Source organism: Cryptotermes secundus, unplaced genomic scaffold, assembly GCF_002891405.2.
Source record: "Cryptotermes secundus unplaced genomic scaffold, Csec_1.0 scaffold88, whole genome shotgun sequence".
NCBI lineage: Eukaryota > Metazoa > Arthropoda > Insecta > Blattodea > Kalotermitidae > Cryptotermes > Cryptotermes secundus.
The window spans coordinates 868351-892466 of record NW_019724585.1 but is presented as its reverse complement, the minus strand read 5'-3'; the positions used below and the strand labels follow the sequence as shown (position 1 = coordinate 892466).

The window sequence follows — 24116 nt, the reverse complement described above, 5'->3', positions numbered from 1 at the left end:
TTCTATGGAAAGGGGAATGAAAATCATGAATTAGGTACAGGTTTTTTCTTACATAAGAGAATCGTATCAGCGGTTAAGAGGGTAGAATTTGTAGTGATAGTTATCATATATGATGCTAAAAGGTCGCTGGTGTGATATCATTGTTATGAGTGTTCACGCCCCAACAGAAGATAAAAGTGACATAAAGGATAGATTCTATGAAGAATTAGAACATGTATTTGATAAATTCCCGAAGTACCCAATAAAAGTTTTGTTATGAGATTTCAATGCCAAAGTAGGGAGGGAAGACATTTTCAAACCAAAGATTGGGAATGAGAGTTTGCATGAAATTAGTAATGATAATGGAGTTAGAGTTGTAAACTTTGCCACATCAAAAAATCTTACTGTCAAAAGTACAATGTTCCCACATCGTAACATCCATAAATTTACTTGGACATCTCCTGATGGGAAGATGCACAATCAAATAGACCATATTTCGATAGATAGGAGACGGAATTCAAGTATACTTGATGTCCGATTATTCAGGGCAGCAGATTGTGATACTGACCACTACCTGGTGGTGGCAAAGGTTAGGGAAAGACTGGCAATGAGCAAACAAACAACGCACAGAGTTCATATGGAGAGGTTCAATCTCAAGAAATTAAATGAGGTAGAGGGTAAAGAGCAGTATTGTGATGAAATCTCAAATAGGTTTGCGGCTTTGGAAAACTTGGAAGCTGAGGTGGATGTTACTAAAGCTTGGGAAACTATTAGAGAGAATATGAAAATGTCTGCCAAAGAGAGTCTGGGTTATTATGAACCGAAAAAGCATGAGCCATGGTTCGATGAAGAATGCTCAAAATTATTAGATCAAAGAAAGCAGGCCAAATTGCAATGGTTACAGGATCCAAGCAAAATAAATTGGGATAATCTGAACAATATAAGACTTGAAACCAGCAGGCAATTCAGGAACAAAAAGAAGGAATATCTGAAAGACAAAATTGATGAGTTTGCAATGAACAGTAAGATCAGTAAGTGATAATATGGTGTGATTCGAACCCACGATCCCGGCTGGAATAACGTTGCCCCTTATTATTTCTGACAAACGTCTAAACTTTAGTGTTTCTTCTACACACTTTCGATGTAAGTTATGCTTATTATTTGTTTTTGGTGTCGATTTCGGCGGCCCACACTATTGTCTTATGTACATAGCGATATGCTGTACTGGGAGTTCTTTAGGCCGTATTTTTAAGGAGATAAAGAAGAAGGACGCAGCGGAACAGAATGACGTGCTATACTTTCTTATGTACTGGATTTTGAAACGGAACCAAAAACCTATCACTGAAAGGCGGTCGCACCTTACACTTGTCTTTGACAACGCCTGTTGTGGCCTTTGATAAGTACAGAATCTTTTGTACTTATTACGAAATTACGATGCACGTTTGGGTAAATTCATTTTTTCTTCCCTCCCCCAAATTTGAATACGCATTTCCAGATTTTCCGCACTGTATTCACTGCATCCCTCTTTCAGAGTGATTAGCACTCCTATTTCATATTCGGGAGGTGCCTATTTCACATACGGTCTGTTAGCCCTCCCGTTGTCACGTTTTCCTCGATGCCTTCAAGTAAATCCTGTGGTATTTCATTTTGGTTGGTCACGGCCCCTACCTTCCAGATCCTTCCAAATTCGTCTTCCACTATCATTGTTCCATTCGATGATATAGGCCTGCATAACATAGTGCAGCTAGAAAACGTTAAATAGTGTAATGATTAAGTAAGAAACGTTCCTGCCTTTGAGATTTGATGTTTTCACGGTTTTAAGTATGAATATTGCCGTCTTCAAATAGACCGTAACTTCATCTTTGTTGTTGTATCCCAGTATTTCAGGGGTACTCAGGTTCGCCGAGCGGTGAGCGATTCGATGTACGGGGTTGGGATTAGATGGAAAGACAACGGCAAGCAGTTGGATTTAACTGTGCTATATTGTTAGAATAAGAGATGCTTGATGAAGTACATAGAAATGGGGCGGGCACTTTAAATATTCCCTACAAGGGGTGAGGGCGCAGTCCTGCCCGTCTAACCCTTGTGACAACTGTAATCCGACTCTCTGTGTCTCGCCTTCACCTCCAAGCTGCAGTCTGCACTAGTGCCCCAGTCAGTCTGGGTTCTGTCCTTCACACACATGTGGAAGGGGAGGAGACCACACACACACATTTGTTTAGCCTATGCATTGGTTGCGAGCCGGTCCACACCTTGGAAAGAATATTTAAGATGCCCAAGAAATACAAAAATATAGTACACAATTATACAAGTACAAGTACTCACACATCCACGTATGCAACACCTCCCCTCCTCAGGGGAGACCAATTTACACTTTAATTGGTCTCAGAAGCAAGACTTGGAAGTACGGAGTCGGCGGGACCTGCGTAACTCCGGTTCCATATTGGGTGCATTTATTTCTCGTAATGGCACGTCTTCTTGTGCCACAGCTAAGCTCTCATTGCTTGTATGGATTTTAATATTCACTATGTTACCTGATCTGTTTGAATCTGTTATGGCCTTTATGCAATTTACCTTTCCTTTCAAACAGTTGTACGGTTTGTATATTGCGTACATTCAAATTAAAAAGAAGCAAACATACACCAATGCAGAATAAGATTCATGGGAAGTTGTGTGTAACCTTTCCCATTCTTGTTCCATGATGATGCGCTCGACTTCAGCAATCTTAAGGCTTGCAATATTTAAATCATCCAAATGTGATACAATGTGTTTAGAATTTGTATTCAAATGTATGGAACTAAGATTGATCTTCATGCCCAATTCCTCATAACTCTCGTACTCCAGATTCACTCCGGACATCAAGTCCTTTGCTTGCATCGAACTGTTTACAGTGACAACAGAATGTGTTTGGACCAGGGTAGATTTACTGTAACCTCTACAATTAGTATTCATTCTTAGTTTACCCATCCCAGTGAGTGCCACCTCGGCTGGGGCCCTGTCATTACAGAGAATTACAATGCTCTCACTTGTTGGGATGAAATAAATCCATTCATTGTTTTCCAGTTGTGTCCATACTGAATCAGAAAGTTCTATGCGCTTCTCGCAATAATACTTTCTCTAGACTGCAATAGCTTAACCATACAGTTCTCTTGTACTTGTGAAGATATGAGGGGTTGATCCTGCTTACACACGTATACTCTTATATTTATCTCTTTACATATATCTAACCAATATTTGTCTGTCATGAAATAATATTGTCTTGCTTTATCAATCCATAAAAACTAGTTTCTAGTATCTAAGTACAAAAACTTTGTTCGATCCGGGGGCTTTGGAATAGGAATGAATTTATATATATCAAATTGACCCCTGTTCACTAAGGGTACGTGGATCACGTACGCTAAGACTGCATTACTTACAAATACTTGTAAATTACACACTCTTAATGCTAAGTAAGGTGAGTCCTTGCTCAGTGGGAAAGGGAACGTTACATCTCTTGGAATTACAGATGCACTCTGCATTATTTCTTCCATCAGCGAGTATGGCGAGATAACCTGAGGTTGCAACACCCCCCTTTGTGCATTTCCTACACTGTCAATTAGTAAATCTAGTTTGCGTTGCAACATTTGCACAGCGTTACTGACCCTAAAAATGTGACTTTCTTTTGGACCTTTTCACTGAAGGTGTCAGTTATCTCCTGTGTTCCTGATTTCAGAGCACCCACATAAAGAGTGATGCTACGTACTCCCTCCTGAAGTAATCGTTCATTATATTCTATATCTGTTAGGGTGTTATTAATTGCCCCTAATGTGGACTTTACCACATACAGTTGCTGCTTCATTAACGTGGTTGTATGTTCTGCGTTTTGCTCGAACAACTTTATCTGCTCATTATAATATCTCGCGTCAGCCTCATCCATCGTCCCAAACAATATTTTACCTAACTCCCCCATAAAATTCAGCACTCCTCTCCTTTTCCGCTTTCCCTTGTCAGTAACTGCTTGACTCTCCGTTATTTGTTTCAACAACTCCTCCGTTTCTGTCAACTGATATAGCTTTTCCCTAGCGTCATTATTGTAATTAATGCAACCTGCCCAATTCCTAACGAATTTGGTGTGGCACAGAACATCTGTGTGGTGCAGATACCGTCGTAGAGCAAGAGCTTCATTATGAATTTTGTCTAGATTTACATATACAGTGGTTTTCCATTCGACATTGTACAGGTTCGCTACGCCCCTGCTTTCATACTAAACACCGGGTGACTCATCATACCTCTCCAAGGAGTACCCTAATTCTTTTTGTGCTGTAGCACTCAGAAATACTGATACAGTCAGCAAGATTTTCACAGTTGCCGCGGGTTGCATCCCCATCTGAAATTGAGAACAAAGAAAAGCAATTTATCTCCTTTCCCTTTAGTTGTATATAACAACAGAATTTGGTCCTACACGCTACTTCCCTCTTGATCCGCTTCCTGAATCCACTCTAACTTACCTACCTATCTCTCAGATTATACTGAGGTACCCTACTAAGAAAAAAGGTTTCAATCTGTTGACGTGCACTTGCTGTGTACAGCGCCCCTTCTTGATAGTAGCATTTACCCCATTCACGGACAACACTTCATAGGACCCGATATACTGAAGACTCAGTTTCTTCGATCTACTTCTGCGGACTGTTTCGTCATACAGCAACACCTGGAGAAATCAGGGTACTGCAAGATTGGTTGTGACATTAGCTTCTGCTTTAAGCTTTGAAATGCATTTTCCTGTTCTTCCTCCCATTCGTACTTACCGTCCTTCTTCAAGAGTCCGTGCAATGGAGCTGCTATTTTGCTAAACTGAGGGACAAACCTCCAATAGTACCTGTGGCCCTAGGAAACCTTTCAATTGTTTAGCTGTTGGCGGAGTAGGGAAATTTTCAATCGACTCTGTCTTCTTGGGGTCGGGTCGAACCCCGTCCTCTGAGATTACGTGACCGAGGTAACTGACCTCCTTTCTTAAAAATTCGCATTTGTCCGGCTGGAGCTTCAGACTATATTTTCTCAGCCTTCCAAACACGGTACGCAATTTTGCGTCGTGCTCTGCTAAGCTATTTGCATATAATATGATATCGTCCAGGAAGACGAAACATCTTATGCCTGTGAGGCCACTTAAGACGGTGTTCATGAGTCTCATGAACGTAGCAGATGCTGTCCGGAGGCCAAAAGGCATTTTCCGGTACGCCCAGTGCCCCTGCTTCGTACTGAAAGCCGTCTTGTCTATATCACTCGGGTCCATCTCTATCTGGTGATAACCCATGGCTAAATCTAAACAGCAAAAGTAGTCCTAGTTGGTCTAGAATCTCAGTGATATCCGGTAAGGGATAAGCATCTCCTACCGTCTTCTCGTTTAGCTTTCGGTAATCTACTACAAGCCGGAATTTCTGCTGGCCACTAGCATCCGCCTTTTTAGCTACCACCAAAATTGGACTGTTCCATGGCGAGTTACTTTCTTGGATGACCCCTTCCTTCAATAATTTCTCAACCTGTTTCTCTTCTTCCACTTTCTGGGTTTCAGGAAGTATATAGGTTCTCGTGTTCATTGGTTCGGTCCCTGGCTAGACACGTATGGAATGTCGCGTTGCCTGCGTGCTACTTAAAATGTCTCCCGACAAATATAACACGTCTTGATAATCTTGACACGTCCCTATCAATAATCTCTTTTCTTCATCATTCAGATGATCTAATCTCAGCTGTTCCAAGATTCTCTTTTCCCTATCCTTTCGCTTTTCTTCAGTTGCTCCTGTCGGATTCTGTACTGTTTCGACTTCGTTTAGTTCTACTAACGGCTCCTGAATTTCTGCCTCCTCGTCGTTCGTATTTAAAATGCTAGTTATCACATAACCGTCTATCGCTTTGGTTAATGCCCCTGCCATAAAAATTCCTTCTTGAATTTCGCATTTGTCTAGGATCCCCACTAATGGCGACCCTTGCTTCACCGGTAGCTTGACAACGCATTCCGATCTCTGTGGTAGGATCATGTTCCTGGTCTCTCGCGTCTTTTCTGTCTTCGCGATTTCTGTTTGGTTAGCATTCACCATCTTGAGTATCTCCCCATTTACCTTAACACATTGAGTGTCATAACATCTTTGTGCTTTTGCATTGCGGAAGAAATCCCTTCCTAATACCCCGTCACAAGATATATCTATCTGCTTGTTTGCTAACTGAAACTCGTGCGTAATCGAACTATTCTCGAGGTTAATCTCAGCCTCTATCGCTCCATGTGTTTCTATCAGGGATCCGCGTACGCTTTTCACCCTTACTTTTCTTTCTGAATCATATTCTGTTGAACCTATCAAATTCTCTCCATTGAGGACACTGATGTCGGCTCCAGAGTCTATGAGCAACAACAACTCACCTGTCTTACTAATGTTCACTCATAGCTTGAGGAATTCGCAATTATTCCTCCCTACGCAGCCTACTGAGTAGACTGGACCGACAGTTGGCTGCCATTTCCCTGATGGTCGTGATTTGTTTCCCGAACTGTTGTTGTTGTTGTTGTTATTATTGGAGGGGTGGGTTTCCCCATGCACCGCGACCAGTTTGATCTATTGTGCGTCCCCTTATAATCTTCTACCAGCCTCTATACCCTACCGGTATTGGTGCTTACCATCAGTCCCTACTCAGCCAGCGAGGTCGGCCTCTACCGGCTCAGAGGTGTCTCGATACTTCCCCATCTACCAGAGGGTTAGAGACTACTGTTGGGCGGGAAATGTCCGTTAATTTGGCTCAGTGGCCTCCTTTGGAGACAGGTTCTTTTACGTGCCGTAAAGCTACGACACGGGACCCACGGCTTAAAGTCCCTCCCGGAGGACTTGTTCCCTGAATTTTTCCGCCCTTAAAAATTCCACGATCTCCGCCGGGTTTGAACCCGCGTACCTTGAGTCATGAGGTGGGAACGTTACCCCTAGACTACGGAGGCCGCTTTCCCGAACTGTTACTCCCCGATTTCCCTTTATTAATTTCCGGTCTATCTGCCTTTTTCCTAGGCTTTGTACATTCCCGAGCTATTTGCCCCTTTTCCAAACAGTTGTAACGTACAATATCCCGACTGGGCCCTCGACTTTCGTGCCTTGCAGAAAAATGATTGACCCTTGCGTCCTTCCTGCCCTTAAGAAAGCACCTGCTCGTCACATGATTGTTCCTGCCACAATTACTGCATTTCAAACTATCCGAACCCATGTTTGAACATTTGTACGTCTCAGTCTTTGAAATTATAGCACTTTCTTAGGCTGTCTCTCCTATTTCATCGAATTTGTCGTGATTTCGACTCCTTACAATTGTTTGTATTCTGTCTGAATACAGACCCTGCACAAAGCAAATATTTCTTAACCTGTCTGAGAGAGTTAAGATTCCGGCTCTCTCCTCTTGCTAGCAGTCTTGCAAAGCAGCTTCTCTAAATTTGGATCCCAGTTTCTGAATGCGCTGGATCCAGTCAGACACACTCTCCCCCTTAGTTTGCTTCGTACTGAACAATTGATTAGCATGGTACTTAGCGTTCTTTTCTCGGTATACGTGTTCTTCAGGAATTCTCTTAATTCTCCCCAATTTTCCAAATTTCTATGAGAAATTTCGGTTCTTGTCTCTCCGCTACTTCTCGTAAACTTATACAACGTGGTTGAGTTCCTAGAGTCAATAACTTCAAACGCTGTGTCTACATTCGCTATAAAAGTGAAAACTTCCCTCCTTTCGCTATTGAAAGGAGTTATAAGCTTTAAAGCTTCACTGATTGCTACATATTCTGTCATAATGGCAGTACTACTGCCCGCGTTTACAACCTCAGTATCTAAATTTGGATACAGGTTAGGCATGGATTGAGCAAGCAGTCACCCTTTCTGAAGTTTTCTGTACGCCCGCCGCGTAGATCGCTTGCAGCACGTTGGAGCCTGCCGTGTAGACCAACCGCAGCGCTATGGACTAGCCCACACTACGGTACGCCCGTTGCCACTTCTCCTGTCTGGATCGACCCTCGATCCCGAACTGCCGCTACTGCATCCGTGGGACGTAGAATCCTGGCTGGAAGTTCCACACTTCCCACTGGCGGTTTCCCTATCGGGATTGCACTCTTATCTTAGCACAGTTACAATTCCGTTTTCCAATACTTCACACACACGTGACGTCGATGTGTTGATATTGTTGCCAGTCTGCTGTTCACGCACGCACGCACCACAACAACAACCCCACACACCTGACACCAGTGTTGTATCCCAGTATTTCAGGGATACTCAGGTTCGCCGAGCAGTGAGCGATTCGATGTATGGGGTCGAGATTAGGTGGAAAGACAACAGCAAGCAGTTGGATTTAACGGTGCTATATTGTTAGAATAAGAGATGCTTGATGAAGTACATAGAAATGGGGCGGGCACTTTAAATATTCCCTACAAGGGGTGAGGCCGCAGTTCTGCCCGTCTAACCCTTGTGACAACTGTAATCCGACTCTCTGTGTCTCGCCTTCACCTCCAAGCTGCAGTCTGCACTAGTACCCCAGTCAGTCTGGGTTCTGTCTTTCACACATGTGTGGAAGGGGAGGAGACAACACACATATTTGTTTAGCCTACGCATTGGTTGCGAGCCGGTCCACAGCTTGGAAAGAATATTTAAGATGTCCAAGAAATACAAAAATATAGTACACAATTATACAAGTACTCGCACTTCCACGTATGCAACATTGTATCCCATTTTTATTTACGACGTTCCATTCAGTTGGCTCTTGACCTCCCCGTTTTCGGTCTCGGGTTCCCGAGATAGGCCCTGTTTCATCGTTAAGTATCATTCTTGGACTGCTCCTTCCGAAAGAATCGTGTTTGTTCATATTCATGACTCTTTTAATTTTGGTTTATCGGAACGGGTGTTAAGAATGATACTAATTTTTTTTAATGCTAGTGGGGTGGGACTAAGTCCCTTGTACTGCGACCACTTCTGGCCTATTGTACCAGCCCCAGATGATAGGTGATGATTGTGGAGCAATTGGTGGAATGAAGATTGGCAGGGGAAACAGAAGTACTCGGAGAAAACCTGCCCCAACGCCACTTTGTCCACCACAAATCCCACTTGACCAGACCCGGGAACGAACCCGGGCCGCCGTGGTGGGAAGCCAGCGACTAACCGATTGAGCTATGGCGCGACCTTCCTTTAGAAAGAATGATACTAAGTTAGAATTGGTATGAATATCCGTTGCGCTGGTTTGGGATTTAATCTGGTAACCTGTGGTGTGTTTCTGAGCGATAGGTTCTGCCCAAAGGAAACTTTCTTCTCCCTTCGCGTAACAATTTATGGTTGATACTGCCAAGTTTGAAAGACGTAAGGATATAGTGATTTGGACAAGTGGGAGTCATTTTCGAGGGTATCAAAACTGGAGGGGGCGAATAAACGTCCACTGGGAAAAGCAGGAGAGCCCAAGAAGATAGAAGGTGCAAGGAAAAGAATGAACATGGATGCAAGGACTCATGGTAAAGCCAGATAAATCCACACCAACCAATTCATCGAAGTCCTTTAAAATCGGTTTTAATATTATCTTCCTTTCTACTCCTGAGTATCTTCCTTTGAGGTGACCCAATCAACAGTGTGGCATCTTTAATTTTGGTCCGCGAATACAAAATTGCACCAAAAACCGTTTAAGTATTTAAGACATGAAACACGGCCTTGGACTTTGTGCAGAGAATGCACAAAGGAAGTGAAGTGTTTAACCAAGTATAATAGTACTGTCTGAATATAGTTGGTAGCTCTGACGCCGTGACAGATGTTTCTGAACCATATGTTCAGGTGTGACGTGAATAGGATGGAATTAATGTTTTCAGCTGCCATGCTGCTGACATATACAGCGTGATCTTTTAAATAGCAGAACCGTTACACCATGTTTCCCGGTAATTTGTTGTGTCAGTGGATATTGTCACCGATTGAGCAAAATCGCCTTTAATTAATACTCGTATGTCAGGCAGCCCAACGCGCACGTATGGAGATTGGCGTTTATTATTTTGAAAACGTAAGTGGCGTGGTGTATTTATTTTAAATAAAAATTGATACTTTATGTTTTAACTTTCATTAATATTAAAACGTGCTGGGCTACTGGAGACGCCGTTCGGATTCAAAGTTCTTACTTTCTCCCCCCTCCCCCTTTCAGTGGGGACCAATAACTCCTGGAGCTACCCCTCCACAAGGAAGGCATCAGGCCTTTTCTCTGACACAGTGGTTGACTATCCACAAACCCATCTGTTGTAATTTGTAAGTCCTTCATATGGCTGTACTCCTCTTCCCTGTGAAGATCTAGAGAAGTCCTCTACTCGTTAAAAATTAATGGTGAGTTTCACGCTCCTGCCGTGTTTATCTACGGCACCAGAAACATAGTAAATTCTGTTTTGTAGGCAAACATATATATGGCCCCACGTAGGAATTGGAACTTGGTAGAACCTACTCTCTGTATGTGCACACTGTGTACTCTTGAATTTTCAGTTTTGTTTCCTTTGTGTATATTTTAGTCTGCTTTCTTCTTTAAGGAAAGAAAGTAAACTTATGAGATCACGGTGTTGGTTAATATTTATAAGTTTCTATGACCCCCGTTTCAACTTTCATATTCGTGAATTTGTGACGTGGGAGCAGCTAGCGCCAGTGTATTTAGGAATATGAAATGAGACATGACAATATATGTTTGAAAAATATACAGTTTTAATTTAAACGTTCTTTGACGTGCGTATTTAATGAAATACTAGGAAGACGTTTTATTACTGCAGTGAATATGTAATTGAACTGGTTTATAACTAGGTTACGTCTGTAACACAGTTCCAGTGGGAACTCATAAATCCTACCCATTTCATAGACATTAGTTCTAAAAATTGATGTTCTTGATGTCATACTTAGATAATGTAGATCTGTGATGCAGCAATAAATGGAATTCGATTTAGCTCATGGGCTAGCTGCTGGTATCGTGCGCATGTGGCCTAAGACCTACTACTAGTATTGCTGGTGGTGCCGCCGCTGCCACCATTCTAATCTACTTTGGAGGAACGTGATTTGGCAGGTCCTGCTGTACGTTTGTCTGACGGGATGTCACATTTTCCCACCGTTGCCAGGCTTGTAATTGCTGACTTTATGACGGAGGCGTACGCAGAAGTTGCAGGCACAAACAAACAAAACAGACTTCGTGGCTTGAGTCCGCAAACGAACTATACCGACCGAGCGACCGCCCCTTGTCGCCGAAGTTAGTGCCAACTTTAGCGGATAGAGGATGTCGCCTGGTCAGCGCAACGGATCCTCACGGTCGTTAATTTAGGTTTTCTAGACCGGAGCCGCTATTTCTTTGAAATAGCTCCTCAGTTATCCTCACGAGGCTGAGTTGACCCCGTTCCAGACCCACCACTTCTCAGAAAATCTGATATCGCCGGGAATCGAACTCGGGACCTCAAGATCTATAGCCAGGAACTCTGACCACTAGACCACAGAGGTAGGCACGTTTTCTGTTAATCGTCGTAACAAAATTCACATTCCTGTGATTCATTAGTTATCGCCATAAAATTGATAGCTACATATGGTTTTCATGCAGCTGCCTATTTTGTTGTTTTACATTATATAAAAATTGCCTCAATGAAAACTACATATTTTTTAGAGATCTATTAGAATACACTATTTTACCATCCTATATTAACTGTTGCTTGCACCTCACAAGTACGCGCGTGGCCATCTTGTTACCGACTGAAGAAATTAAAAGTACTGCGTGGCATATCTGAATGCTGTGGTTCCCAAGCTTCTCTATTCTTAAGCTTCCCTGTAGTAAATAAAGATGTTTGAGGCCCGAAGCCTGTAACAGTGTGATTTGGCAGTCTAAAAATACAATTTCTGGCGAACGTTAATTATGCACTTGAAGTAAGTTTTCTGTTATATTGTATTGTATTTAATCTGCCTTTTCTTATAAGTTTATGTGTGTGATAAGTAGACCATAAGCCTACTTCGGCTCGTTAAGAAAGAATCTTAGCCTTCTTCAGGCTAATAGAGGAACATTAAGGGCAATGGAATACACAGCATTGTAGATTAACCATTCCGAAATCATAGGTCTGTGTAGGATCTACTCCAAACTTAATAATATCGTTACTAAACGCGTCTCAAAAATATGAGCCTGAGTAATGTGCGGTTTGGCCGCGCCATAGCTCAAGCGGTTAGTCGCTGGCTTCCCACCGCGGCGGCCCAGGTTCGATCTTGGGTCTGGTCAAGTGGGATTTGTGGTGGACAAAGTGGCGCTGTGGCAGGTTTTCTCTGAGTACTTCGGTTTCCCCTGCAAATCTTTTCCACCAATTGCTCCACAATCACCCTCACCTGTCATCGGGGGCTGGTACAATAGGCCAGAAGTGGCCGCAGTACAGGGACTTAGTCCCACCCCACTAGCAATAAAAAAATGTGCGGTTTTCTTTGCATGTAACTATATGGTAGCAGATGGGTCAGGAACTGGTGCAACTCGGTGTAGCGGTACTTGTTACGCGAACACGTGTCTAGCATTGAAATTACTGACCTTCGCTAGGAATGAAGCAGGAAGGTCAGGTCCTCCGCCTCTTGTTAGTCGGCGCTACTGCCATTCTGCGCTGCCACAACTTCGTGCAGTAATGTAACTCTCAGAATAGTTTCAATTGTCCTTACAGCCTCATGTACGTTGCATTGTGATGGAACTCGAGATTATAACGGATTTATATGTTTCAGCTTCATTCTCCCGAATAGGAAAAAGTGGCTTTTATGTATCGTGTGTGTATATCCATAGATGCGCCCCTCGCAAGCTCCTAAACGTCTGGACGGGTTTTATTCGCATTCGCTAAGTAAGAGCTTGCCAATTATAGGTCGGTGCATGGCGAATATGGACATTCTAGCTGCAGAGGTAGATTGGCCCAGAAAAAAAGAGATAACGATTCTCTTGAGAACGGCTCTGACGATTTTGGTTAAATTTCAGTAATTTATGGAGACCATTGCCATAAAGACAGCTGTATATATAGTTTTTTGTGGACTATAACGGTATGCGCACTAGGCGTCCAAACGCGAGATGTCAGCCTTCTCGAAATCGCGTTAATAGTTGGACGCCGTCTATTCCTGTACCGCATTTGAGGGTTTATAGACAGTTTTTGTTAAATATTCATTTCAGGATAGTAGAAGGCTGAGATGCCAATACACTTACTGGTTTTGTTGATATTATTCATCATCTTAATTTGTTTTTGAAACGACGTTTCGCAGGTCAAGCCTGCGTTGTAGGTTCGCACTTTATATTCGCTATTATCCAACCATTCGGCACCATGGGTCATGTAACCTGAGCTACTTGATTATGTCATTGAACACGCTATAAAGTCCGAGGGCTTTCGAGGGACTCTGCAAGTCCCTTTCCAGTCGCACTAAGGCCCTGAGGTCTACTCAACCTCTAACAGAAATGAGTACCAGGAATCTTCCGGAGGGGGTTGGGGGTTAGAGGTCAGCCGATTCCTAAGGCAGACAACTTCACCGCCATATATGAGCCAACTGGCCAGAAAATGTGGGCGCCTCGACATCTCACAACCCAGTGGACCTCAACAGTTTGTTACAGTGATAATCTATACATTTTCTGAAAACAGTAGCGTAGGGTAGGCCTACATACAAAACATTCTTCAATTACAGGTTCACTTTTTTAGGGCCGAGATTGTAATTTACTCTTGTCCAGACTGTCTCTGGGCCCACCCAACCTCCTATCCAATTGGTACCGGAGGCTCTTTCCCCGGTAGTAAAGCGGCCGGGGCGTGACGCTGTCCACTCGCCGTCAGTTAGTGCCGAGGTCAAAACGTGGATCCATACATCCGGTCCCTGATACATTATCATGGCGTAGTGCTTAATTAAGTACGGGGAAAACTAACTTGCAGATAGTAATCGGTGACCTCACAGATGGCATTCGGCTGCAAGTAGAACGGCCTAGAATAGAACACACTTTACCTTCACATCACGGTATGAGCGCATGGCCTGCCCCGGTTATAAGGACAAAAACTGTTCCATCTTTTTGCTCATGATATGTGTCTTTCTGTTTATAGCTGTCGAGCGAGCGAGCGGTTCCGATATACGGTTTTCAGACACTCTTTCAATTTGTTTTGATAGTTATTTTATTACTACATCAATGTAGGTGTACTGGGCAAGAACTTCGGTGTTGTGAAGGAAAGTGCATGAGCTCTAGTTAGGCACTCGAAGGAGGTTGCTCGAGAGTAAATGCAGAGGAGCCTAGGAATAATCCTCCAAAAGTTTGCGACTGTTCATTATAAATATTATGTTTACATTGTCCATCGTCTTAAGTTGTTTCCGTGCGTGACTAATTAAGCACCACTCCATGACGTTTTGGGAAATGGAGGTAATAGCTTCACCATTTTTGACCTCGGCACTATAAGGACGTGATTGGTCAGCTTGCCGCTTTCCCCCCGGGGAAACGGCCCTCGGCACCCATTGGATAGGAGGCTGGGCGGGCCTCAGAGCCGATCTGAACGCTATGGAGAAGAGACAAAACCCTTGCCCCTGCCGCGGTTGTAGGGAACTCATTTATGCCGTTTCCATGTCTTTCGTATGATCTTTCTCCAGTTTTAACATTCGGCAGTAGAGTATTAATAATATTTTCTTGTCATGATCAGTAGAAGCTTCAAAACAGTAAACCAAGAGTCTGGCAACATGGTTAACGATAGTTTTTATGGGTTTACAAGTAAACATAACCCTTCCCCCGTACATAATTTCTGAACACATCACGGTTTGTGTGACCCCAGAGAAGATATGTTTATTTGTACGGTCGGCCCTCCTATAACACTGAGCGTAATCTAAATAAAACAGTTTTACACTATGAATGAACAGAGCTACAGATTGCTCTCGCAGCAGTCACCCCAGTCGCTTTGCTGCTAAACATAACGCATATAGTCAGTATTGTTGGTGGTGGTGGTGGTGGCGGCGGCGGCGGCGGCGGCGGTGGTGGTGGTGGAGGCGGCGGTAGTAGTTAATCTTTACTGGCATGTTCCCGATGCGATTGATTTTCAGTACGTAGCGTTGTCTCATTTCATTTAGAGACATGGAGTACCATTTCCGTTATAAACCAGTATTTGTCATAGTGAAAAGTAAAGTTATCCCTGTTACAGGCCGTAAAGGCCCATAGGGTTGTGAGATGTTGAGGCTCCCATATTTTCCAGTAACAATAGATTTTCGAAACGCATCATTATGAATGCAGCGCTATGCTTCAGCGTGGGCGACCATACGTTCCAGTCAGCTATGTCAGCAGATAAGGTAGACCGGTTTGAATGTTGCACGTAGATAGATAGGCAGAGCGGTTCATACGCGTGCGACGCGTTGTGTTGAAGTGCAGGGAGACATTTTTGAAAATTTTATGTAAATCCAGTCGTCTTCTAAAGCACTACAGTTTAAAGGAAACGGATAGAAGGGTGTGATATGCAACCATTGGTATGTTTACAGAATGGGATGCTGAAAATAATGTAATTTTGTAACATAAAATCGATAAAAAAATGTTGCAAAAAGCAAAATTAAGAAATTGAAAAAAATGGCTTTGGAATGCTTCTTTCCTAAAACATTAACGATTTAAAAAGTGTTTGTATTGTATTTCTAATTTGTTTTGACTGAAAATCGAAGAAAAAAAAAGATTTTTCGCCAGTTTTCAAATTACTGTATCTCTTTAATTATGAGTCGGATACCATTAGTATATTAACATTTTTTGTTCCAAATTACCTCAGGAATGCCCTCCTTAAGTGGGGGTAAAACTTCGTGAACCACCCTGTATATTACATGCCATGCACTGTATAATACTGCGGACCATCTGGTGGACTACCACGGACAGCAGTTTGAGAAACACTGGTCTAAAGGTAACGTCCTAGACTTTTATTCGTTAGGTGCTCAGTTCGAATCTCGATTGGGACACCGGCTATCCCGGCGAAGGTTTTTTATGGTTGTCCTCAGTCCACCCAGGCAAATGATGAAATACGTGTAGTACCTCGATTATACTACGACCGCTTCCTTCCAAGCCCTTCCCGATTAATCATTCCATCCTGCTTTGTTTAGCCTCGATACTGAATTCGTCATTAAATAACCAGCGAAAATAAAATCCAGCCTACCCTCCTACAATGGTTAAATTACGGTAGGGCCAGTAATCTGTTAAAAAAGGAAGCCTGTATTGAAGGGAACCGTGCCTTTGCCGAGACATCTGTCCCGGAAAATAGATTGCTTTGCTTTGGACAAGCTTTCGGATTGGAGGGAACTGAAAACTAAGTAGGAACACGAACAGAAGAGACATGTGTGCTGTACTAGAGTGGACAGTTGGAATAAGAAAGGAAAGAATAAACTAACAAAAGAGAGAGAGAGACCTGAAATGTATACTGATCATATAATGAGCATTATTTCCTGACTTATGGTTTGGATTGTAAGTACATTAAATACAGGAATCGGACAAAATAATGGAAACACTGCAGAGACTGTACATATTTTTTTATTAGTATGTCATTGGACCACTTTTTGTCTTCAGTACAGCCGCAAGTTTTGAACAGTCCCCAACGGAAGTTTATACCATCTTCTTGAAGAACATGTTCAAGTCGCTTTAGAGATGTTGGAGATGGGAATCTGTTCCTCACTCTAGTCTCCAAAACTGACCACAGTGGTTCATTGATATTAAGATCTGGTGACTGCTGGCCAGGGAAGGTGTTGAAGCCACTTTCATGTCCTTCAAACCATGGTTGAACAGTTCCAGCTGTCTGAGTGGGGGCACTGTCGTCTTGGAAAACTGCATCTTTTTTCGGAAATAACTTCTGGATAGTAGGATGCACGTGATTACCCAACCTGTCCACGTACTCCCTTGCAGTAATTCGGCAGTGAGGCGTAATGATGGGGCCAACAGGATAGTGAAAAACGATATTGCTGCCCAGACCATCACAGAACCTCCCCAATGTTTGACTCTTGGAACCAGGCATTACGGATTGTGGGTTTCTTTGGATGTTCTCCAAACGTAAACTCTTCCTGGTGTAGGGAACAGCGTGAAGGACGACTCAACTGACCATATCACGCGCGCGTTTCCAGTTTCCAGCGAATGACATTACGAGGGGAGTCAAAAAGTTCCCGGAATGGTGGTATAGCACTCTAATGGTAGGACATACGGCAACCTTCAAGTCGCCTTCAAAGTAGGACCCTTACGCGCGCACACACACTTGCTCCATCGATGCTACCATTGTTGGAAGCAGCGGTGGAAGGCTTCTTTTGGAATCTTCCGGAGCTCAGCCGTCACATTCGATTTGATGTGGGAAACGTGTCCCCTTGAAGCCCATTTTCAGAGTAGGGAACAGCCAAAAGTCACTCGGAGCGAGATCCGGAGAGTACGGTGGTTGAGTGAAGACAGGAATGTTTTTCTCGGCGAGGAATTGCTGCACAACAAGCGATGTGTGGCTCGGTGCGTTATCGTGATGCAGAAACCGCTGTTCCTGCCACTTGTCGCGCCGCTTCCTCCGAACCGCATCGCGCAACCTCTGCAAAACTTGCACATAGAAATAGCCAGTAAAAGTACCAACTTCTTGCTCAAACTCCGCGATTGTCATTCTTCGATCACATCGAATGAGTTGTCGCACGTTTCCAATCATTTCTTCGGTTCTGGATGTCGAAGGTCTCCCGCTGCGCTGGTCATCCTCTGACGTCTCCTGCCCATCCTTAAACCGGGAAAACCTGTCGTAAACTGCATATTTCTTTAATGCAGTATCACCGTAAACTTGCTGCAGGGCCGATAGCCGTCTTTGAAACAGATTTTCCCAATTTGCACATGAACTTGATGTTCGCACTCTGTTCGAACTGCGACATTGCGCCGAATGACCAACATTCACGTCTAATTCAAATGGAACAGTAACGACCCTGCACACTGAAACCTGTCCAGTCCTGTTGCACCTGCGAGCAGACATGCTGAGCTTCCCACCACAACAGTGTGTGCGCTATCTTATCGCTCGTTCTCCGTCTGCAGGGGAGTTCCGGGAACTTTTTGATTGATATCCGTATATACTCGTAGGTATAATTATTATAATAGGTACGCTTGCTGGGGAAACAGTGAACTTTTTCAGAATTCGCGTGCATACGTTCATGTTCGAGTGTGCGTGCGTGCGCGTTTGTGTGTGAAAGAGACGCTTCTCGGTGTCGCAGCAGCGCGTCAGTGTAGCGAGTCTCCACGACGAGCTCCAAAATGAAACAATGAGAAACGGAAGTATGCAGTCTCGGTATATTCCTTGCTCCATGCAAGGCAGGAACGTGGCATCCTCTGCACTGTATTTTAATGTCCCGAGAAATGGAGTAATCTTTAAACTATTTCTGGATGTCAGCCGACTTTTTCGAATCACTCCTGAGTTCCATATAGCTGGATGGCTTTGTCTAACCAACGAACACACCATCCACCCGTCTGTATGAAGCAAAATCCTTCTCGATAAGCTGATACTCGTTCTGTTGGTCAAGAAATTACCTTTTATTGGGCCCGAATATACTTCAGGCCTACCGTGATCACATTGGACTCTCACTGGCCTATGTCTTGACCCGAATCCCATATCCTTCCAGCACTGCCATAAGTAGGAGGCGGTAAGGCAGGCGATTCTGCACTCGGGTATCCCCGGAATTTACTCTGCCCCGGTGTCATTTTGTTCAGCACAAATTCCACGTTACCTGACCTGGGATCGAACCCGGGCTACAGCGGTGGGAGGCCGGCGACTAACCGCCTGAGCCATAGCACAGCCCACATTCAAGTTTCATACGAGGTGGGCGATTTCGTTGCTGTCTAAACGACTGTTAGTTTCTCATGAAAGCCTTTCCTTCTTGGAATTCGTTGATCTGAATTTGTACAAATGGAAAAGTACGTGGATAATATGCGTCACCAAATTCTTTTCTTGATTGAATGTGTGCCCCAGATGTGCTTCATCAATGGTACTTCTTTGAAAAAAAGATTTGTTGTGAAAGTGTAGGTGGACAATATTATATTTAAGCATCCTGTTACACTCACATAATATATGAGACAAACTCCGTCTTAAGTGCAACAATTTAATTGTATGTAAGTTTTGAGGTTTTCCCGGCGATGACTATGAAGAAAGTCGTCTTCTGGGTTTAGGCGCCTAAACCCAGAAGACGACTTTCTTCAATTTAATTGTAGTTCTTCCTTCTTTCCTTCCTCCACACTACATGTTTCGGCCCTAAATGGCCATCATCAGGATGATGGCCATTTAGGGCCGAAACTACAATTAAATTGTTGCACTTAAGACGGAGTTTGTCTCATATATTGTAGGTGGACATTTACAAGAAGTAACAAGGTTCTGTATCTATGAATTCACGGTTCCCCCAACGCACCCTATAAATTTACGCATATGAAAGACGTTTCTTCCCAGGATTATATCGGTCCATCTCGCAATAGGGTACACCGGGAAGACGTTGTTGGACGCGACCTAAGCCTGTCGTTTTCACACGCCCACGCCCTGTAGTTCCCGTACAGCAGTGCCATGATGACCTCAGTTCTCTGATAACTCTCCGCCGAAAGTGGTACTATGTCTGGGAGCTCAGCCCAAGACGTGTGGTTGGATTTATTTCGGTGTAGCCGTATCCTGCCTTGTGCCTAATTTTAGGTGGCGAATGCTTCATCTCTTTTCGTTTCCATACTTCTCAAGATACACTATTGACCTCTTCCGCCATCTCGAGCACAGTTTATAGATCGCGACAGATTACTGTTGCAGTGTACCCCCCTGAAATGGCCCGTGATGTAATACAACCACCTACGTCATTAACGTCATTAAGTGGGTTAGTGTAAGCAAATAGCCATGTTGTGCTTTTGCGTGCCAGATTACCGGTAACTTCTCTGTATGAGCCGGGCGAGCTGTCAATTTAGTGACCGATTACTGGCAAGACCGGGTTTGATTCTTGACAGGGCTCGGAATTTTTCTCTTCCCCCCCCCATTTTAAAGGCGTCCAAAGTGAAATTAGTTCACCTTTAGCCAATGCCGAAGTTATGAATGTGTGGAGCTGAAACCTCTACCTTTCTCATAATCACAGTTTCCTGTGCAAACTGCCAATTTTATAGAACTTCCATGTTTCATTCTTCCATATTGTGTATTATCCTTTGAAATCAATATAAACAATGAATATGGCTCTTTTTAGCCTTGTAACTGACATGTTAACGCACTGAAAAACAAGCACAGAATTATTCAAACTTATCTCTAGATTTAGGTTCAAAAAATGAAAGGAAGTGACATTGCATATCTTTTCTGTTATTTAAGAGTACCCTCATTGCACCTTATGCTGATAACTCTTGCAAATACCAAATAAACTGCATATGTCTTGTCAGGGTTATTTACATGCATGCATAGTTCATTACTATAATAAATTATACTGTTTAAGTAGAGTGGCAGCCTTGCAAGTGTTGGTGCATTTTCTTTCGCGCAAATATAGACTGATTGTTCTATAAGGAAGTACGTGCAGCTCCTCTGGCTTTATTTTCTTACATACTCTGTCATATGTCTTGATCATGCAGGCTACAGTGCACCCGCATCCATGAACTGTTGAAGCCATCAGTTGTGCAGTCATTTCTTTTTATCTAAAGATCAGAATGACTAGATAGGTATCTGTCTAGCAACTTGTGATGAATTACGCTGATTAGTAAGAAATGCAACAGAAACATTCTTTCTTATTAAACACACATTATAAAAAGAATCCCCCCCCCTCAGTGTGATGTTTGTGATCTTTCGGATACAAGATTATCCAGTACAAGAAGCTGGCCTGGTACCTGTAGTGTGACAGTAGTACTACTAGTATCTGGTGTAAAGTGGACGGGCTGTGTTAGTTCCCAGGTTGGGTGTGGTGAGAAGGCATTGGTCTGAGAGGGAGCTTCCTGGAATATAAAAAAAGAGATAAGAAAAGATGGTCATGATATCCAGATGATCTGGATTGTGGTAAACACAAAGATTTGTAGATTGAGAGAAATGGATGAGACAGTTGTGACTTAACCCTTTAAAGCCCAGTGGTTACTGCAAGTACCACCTGTTTTAACACACTAAAACTCTACATTCTGCCCACAGAGTGTATTGTGTGTTCCATATGGTTCTCACAATAAAGGGCAGTTCTTCCATAAACCAGTACTAACTTGCTGGCCTTTGTAGCGGAGAGGTGATGTGTTTCCAGTGAGGTACAAACTGAATATTTTATGCATTATTTAGAAGAAATTGGGTCTTTTGAAGGGTTAAATAACGTCTTGTCTGTTGAAAGAGGTGTGGAATGAACATTGGTTGACATTAATTAGCACTTCAGTATTTATAGGTGCCAAGTAAAAGAATGGTAATAGGAAGTAAAATCAAATAGTACTCTTCATAAAGTATTATTTTTTGGTTGATTAAATCAAGGAGAATTATGTGGGCAGGACACATAACATGCTTGGAGAAATAGGTTTTGTTGGAAAGCCAGAAGTAATACGAAGATCTAGGCATCACTTGGAGGATGATATTGGTATCTATTCATTTAGCCAAATATTGGGACAATTGGCATGCTTTTGCAAGTAAAGAAATGGTAGTAGGAAGTAAAATCAAATAGTAAGTAAACACAGTTTTATTTTACATTAGGAGATATTTCCTCGGCACTGAAAAAAAAGCAGATACCAACCATGTACTTATTCCTTCATTTACTCCTAATTGCTTCTGGTTGTAATGATAATACCATGAAATATGTACCGTGGCTGCTCTTGACTGATTTTACCATAGAAGAATTATCTGTGATCCGGTTTATCGGGTTGGAGTGTGTAAATACTAGTAAAATTTACAGAATGACAGTTCAATATGGTGATGCAGTATGAGGCAACAGAGAGTTCAAAAGTGGTTGGAAAGATTCGAAGCATGGTGGAGAAATGTCTATGATGCATGTTGTGAGGACCCATCAGTTGTAAAATGTTGAGGTTAAGGGGCAGTTCTCTCAGCATATCCAGGACAGCAGAAAATTAGCATGGATTAAAATGAATCTGAAAGAGCATCAGTCATGGAAGTGGTGCAAGGAATGGCTTGAGGCCCAAGTGAAAACATTTTATTCTGTTGTAATCAAGAAATCTGTAGTCTGTTCCAATTGCATTGAAAAGCATGTAGATTGAGGAGAATATTTGGACCGAAGAGAGATGAAGTAACAGGAGGTTGGAGAAAACTGCATAATGAGGAGCTTCATAGCTTGTACTCTTCTCCAAGTATAATTAGAATGATCAAGTCAAGGAAGATGAGGTGGGCAGGGCATGTAGCACGAATGGGGGAGACGAATGCGTGTAGGATATTGGTGGGAAAGCCAGAAGGAAAGAGACCACTGTGAAGACCAAGGTGTAGGTGGGTGAACAATATTAAAATGGATCTTACAGAGATAGGATGGAATGGTATTGAGTGGATTGATCTGGCTTGGGATGGGGACCAGGGAGGGCTCTTGTGAACACAATAATTGCTGGGAAATTCTTGAGTAGCTGCAGAATTGGCAGCTCCTCCAGAAGGGCTCAGCTCCGTGAGTAAGTAAGTGATAAGTTACATTTATTTTTTTACATACATTCATATTTATAAATTAAAATTGTTTCAGATACAGGTGGATCCATATTGGTTATATAAATCAGCACTAAAATTGGGCTGTTGTAGACATTCATGTTTACTTTTATACTATCATCATTAATGCAATGTGTTTCAATTGTCTTCCAGACTTTCACGGCGTGGTGCAACTCACACCTCCGAAAGGCAGGCACAGCCATCGAGAATATAGATGAAGATTTCCGCAATGGACTTAAGTTGATGCTGCTTCTGGAGGTTATCTCTGGGGAGACATTGCCCAAGCCAGATCGTGGAAAGATGCGATTTCACAAGATTGCAAATGTTAACAAGGCTCTTGACTTCATTGCTAGCAAGGGTGTCAAACTGGTGTCCATTGGTGCTGAAGGTTTGTGTAAATGTCATTTACAAAGCTGAATTATGTTTGTGATATTCTGACAAATTATGATTTTGTGGGATAGCTCAGTGAGTATGGTGGCTGTTAAGAAAGCAGTCTTCTGGGATTTGGCACCGTGTTTAAGTGGTGCCAAATCCCAGAAGACTGCTTTCTTCATAGTCACCGCCGTGAAAGCCTCAAATCTTACATGGTGGCTGTTGATGGGCTGGATGACTTATACAGTTTCCAGCAAGGGGAAGGGATTTTTCTCACCCCTACATCCAGATGGCTTGATGCCCACCTAGCCTTCTATCAGTTGGGTACCAGGGGCTGTTTCTTGGGGGTTGGCGCCTAGAACATGAATGTGACCAGTCACCTCCACCTAGTGCCAAGGTTAAGATTTAGTAGATCTCATATGTCTTCATGGCATGGTGTTGAAGCGCACGGACAATTACTTATGATTTTATTATAGTCTCCTAATTCAGTATTAGAATTAAAATGTAACGACTTCATCTGTCATCCAACCATTTGATACTATATAGTCTGGTTACAGCATCGTAAGGCCATGCCATAGCTCAAGCAGTTAGTCGCTGGCTTCCCATCACGGCTGCCCGGGTTTGATCCCGGGTCTGGTCAAGTGGGATTTGAGGTGGACAAAATGGCGCTGGGGCAGGTTTTCTCCGCGTACTTCAGTTTCCTATGCCAGTCTTCATTCCACCAATTGCTCCACAATCGCCCTCACCTATCATCTGGGGCTGGTACAATACGCCACAAGTGCCCACAGTACGAGGGACTTAGTCCCACCCCACCAGCATTAAAAAAATTACAGCATTGTAAAATGATCCACTGAACTTGAGTAAAGGTTAAATGTTTGTTTTTAGATTTTCGTTGCAGAAATCATCACCGAAAATTTCTAACGTGCATGTTCATACATGATTCAGATGTATGATTTGGCAAGTAATAAATAATGTCTGATTGACACAGTTGTGCGTTCAAGGTCTGAAATCTGGATTTGTGAATGTGTTTCCTCTTTCCTACTGCCCTTCAAAATGTGGACAGTCCAGGTTGTGGTTCACTTTCTTTGATAGGTTAAATGCAGGGTAACCGTAATCTGTTCTCCACTTTAGAAAACAAACATAAAACACAAAGGACTAGATGTCTCAGGAAACAATTTGCTGTGTTTAATACAACTGCTAGAGTTTCATGAAT

At 43.0% G+C, this 24116-nt stretch overlaps 1 protein-coding gene across 2 annotated transcripts in view; it reads left to right on the top strand.

Moving 5' to 3' along the window:
* The window catches only part of LOC111862261 (alpha-actinin, sarcomeric), an 84239-nt gene that overhangs the window by 30816 nt on the left and 29307 nt on the right, over positions 1–24116 (top strand). For both annotated transcript variants that reach the window (XM_023847503.2, XM_023847502.2), the window contains exon 2: positions 22685–22919. In XM_023847503.2, the coding sequence (XP_023703271.1) occupies positions 22685–22919 (235 nt within the window). The remainder of the gene's footprint in view (positions 1–22684; positions 22920–24116) is intronic.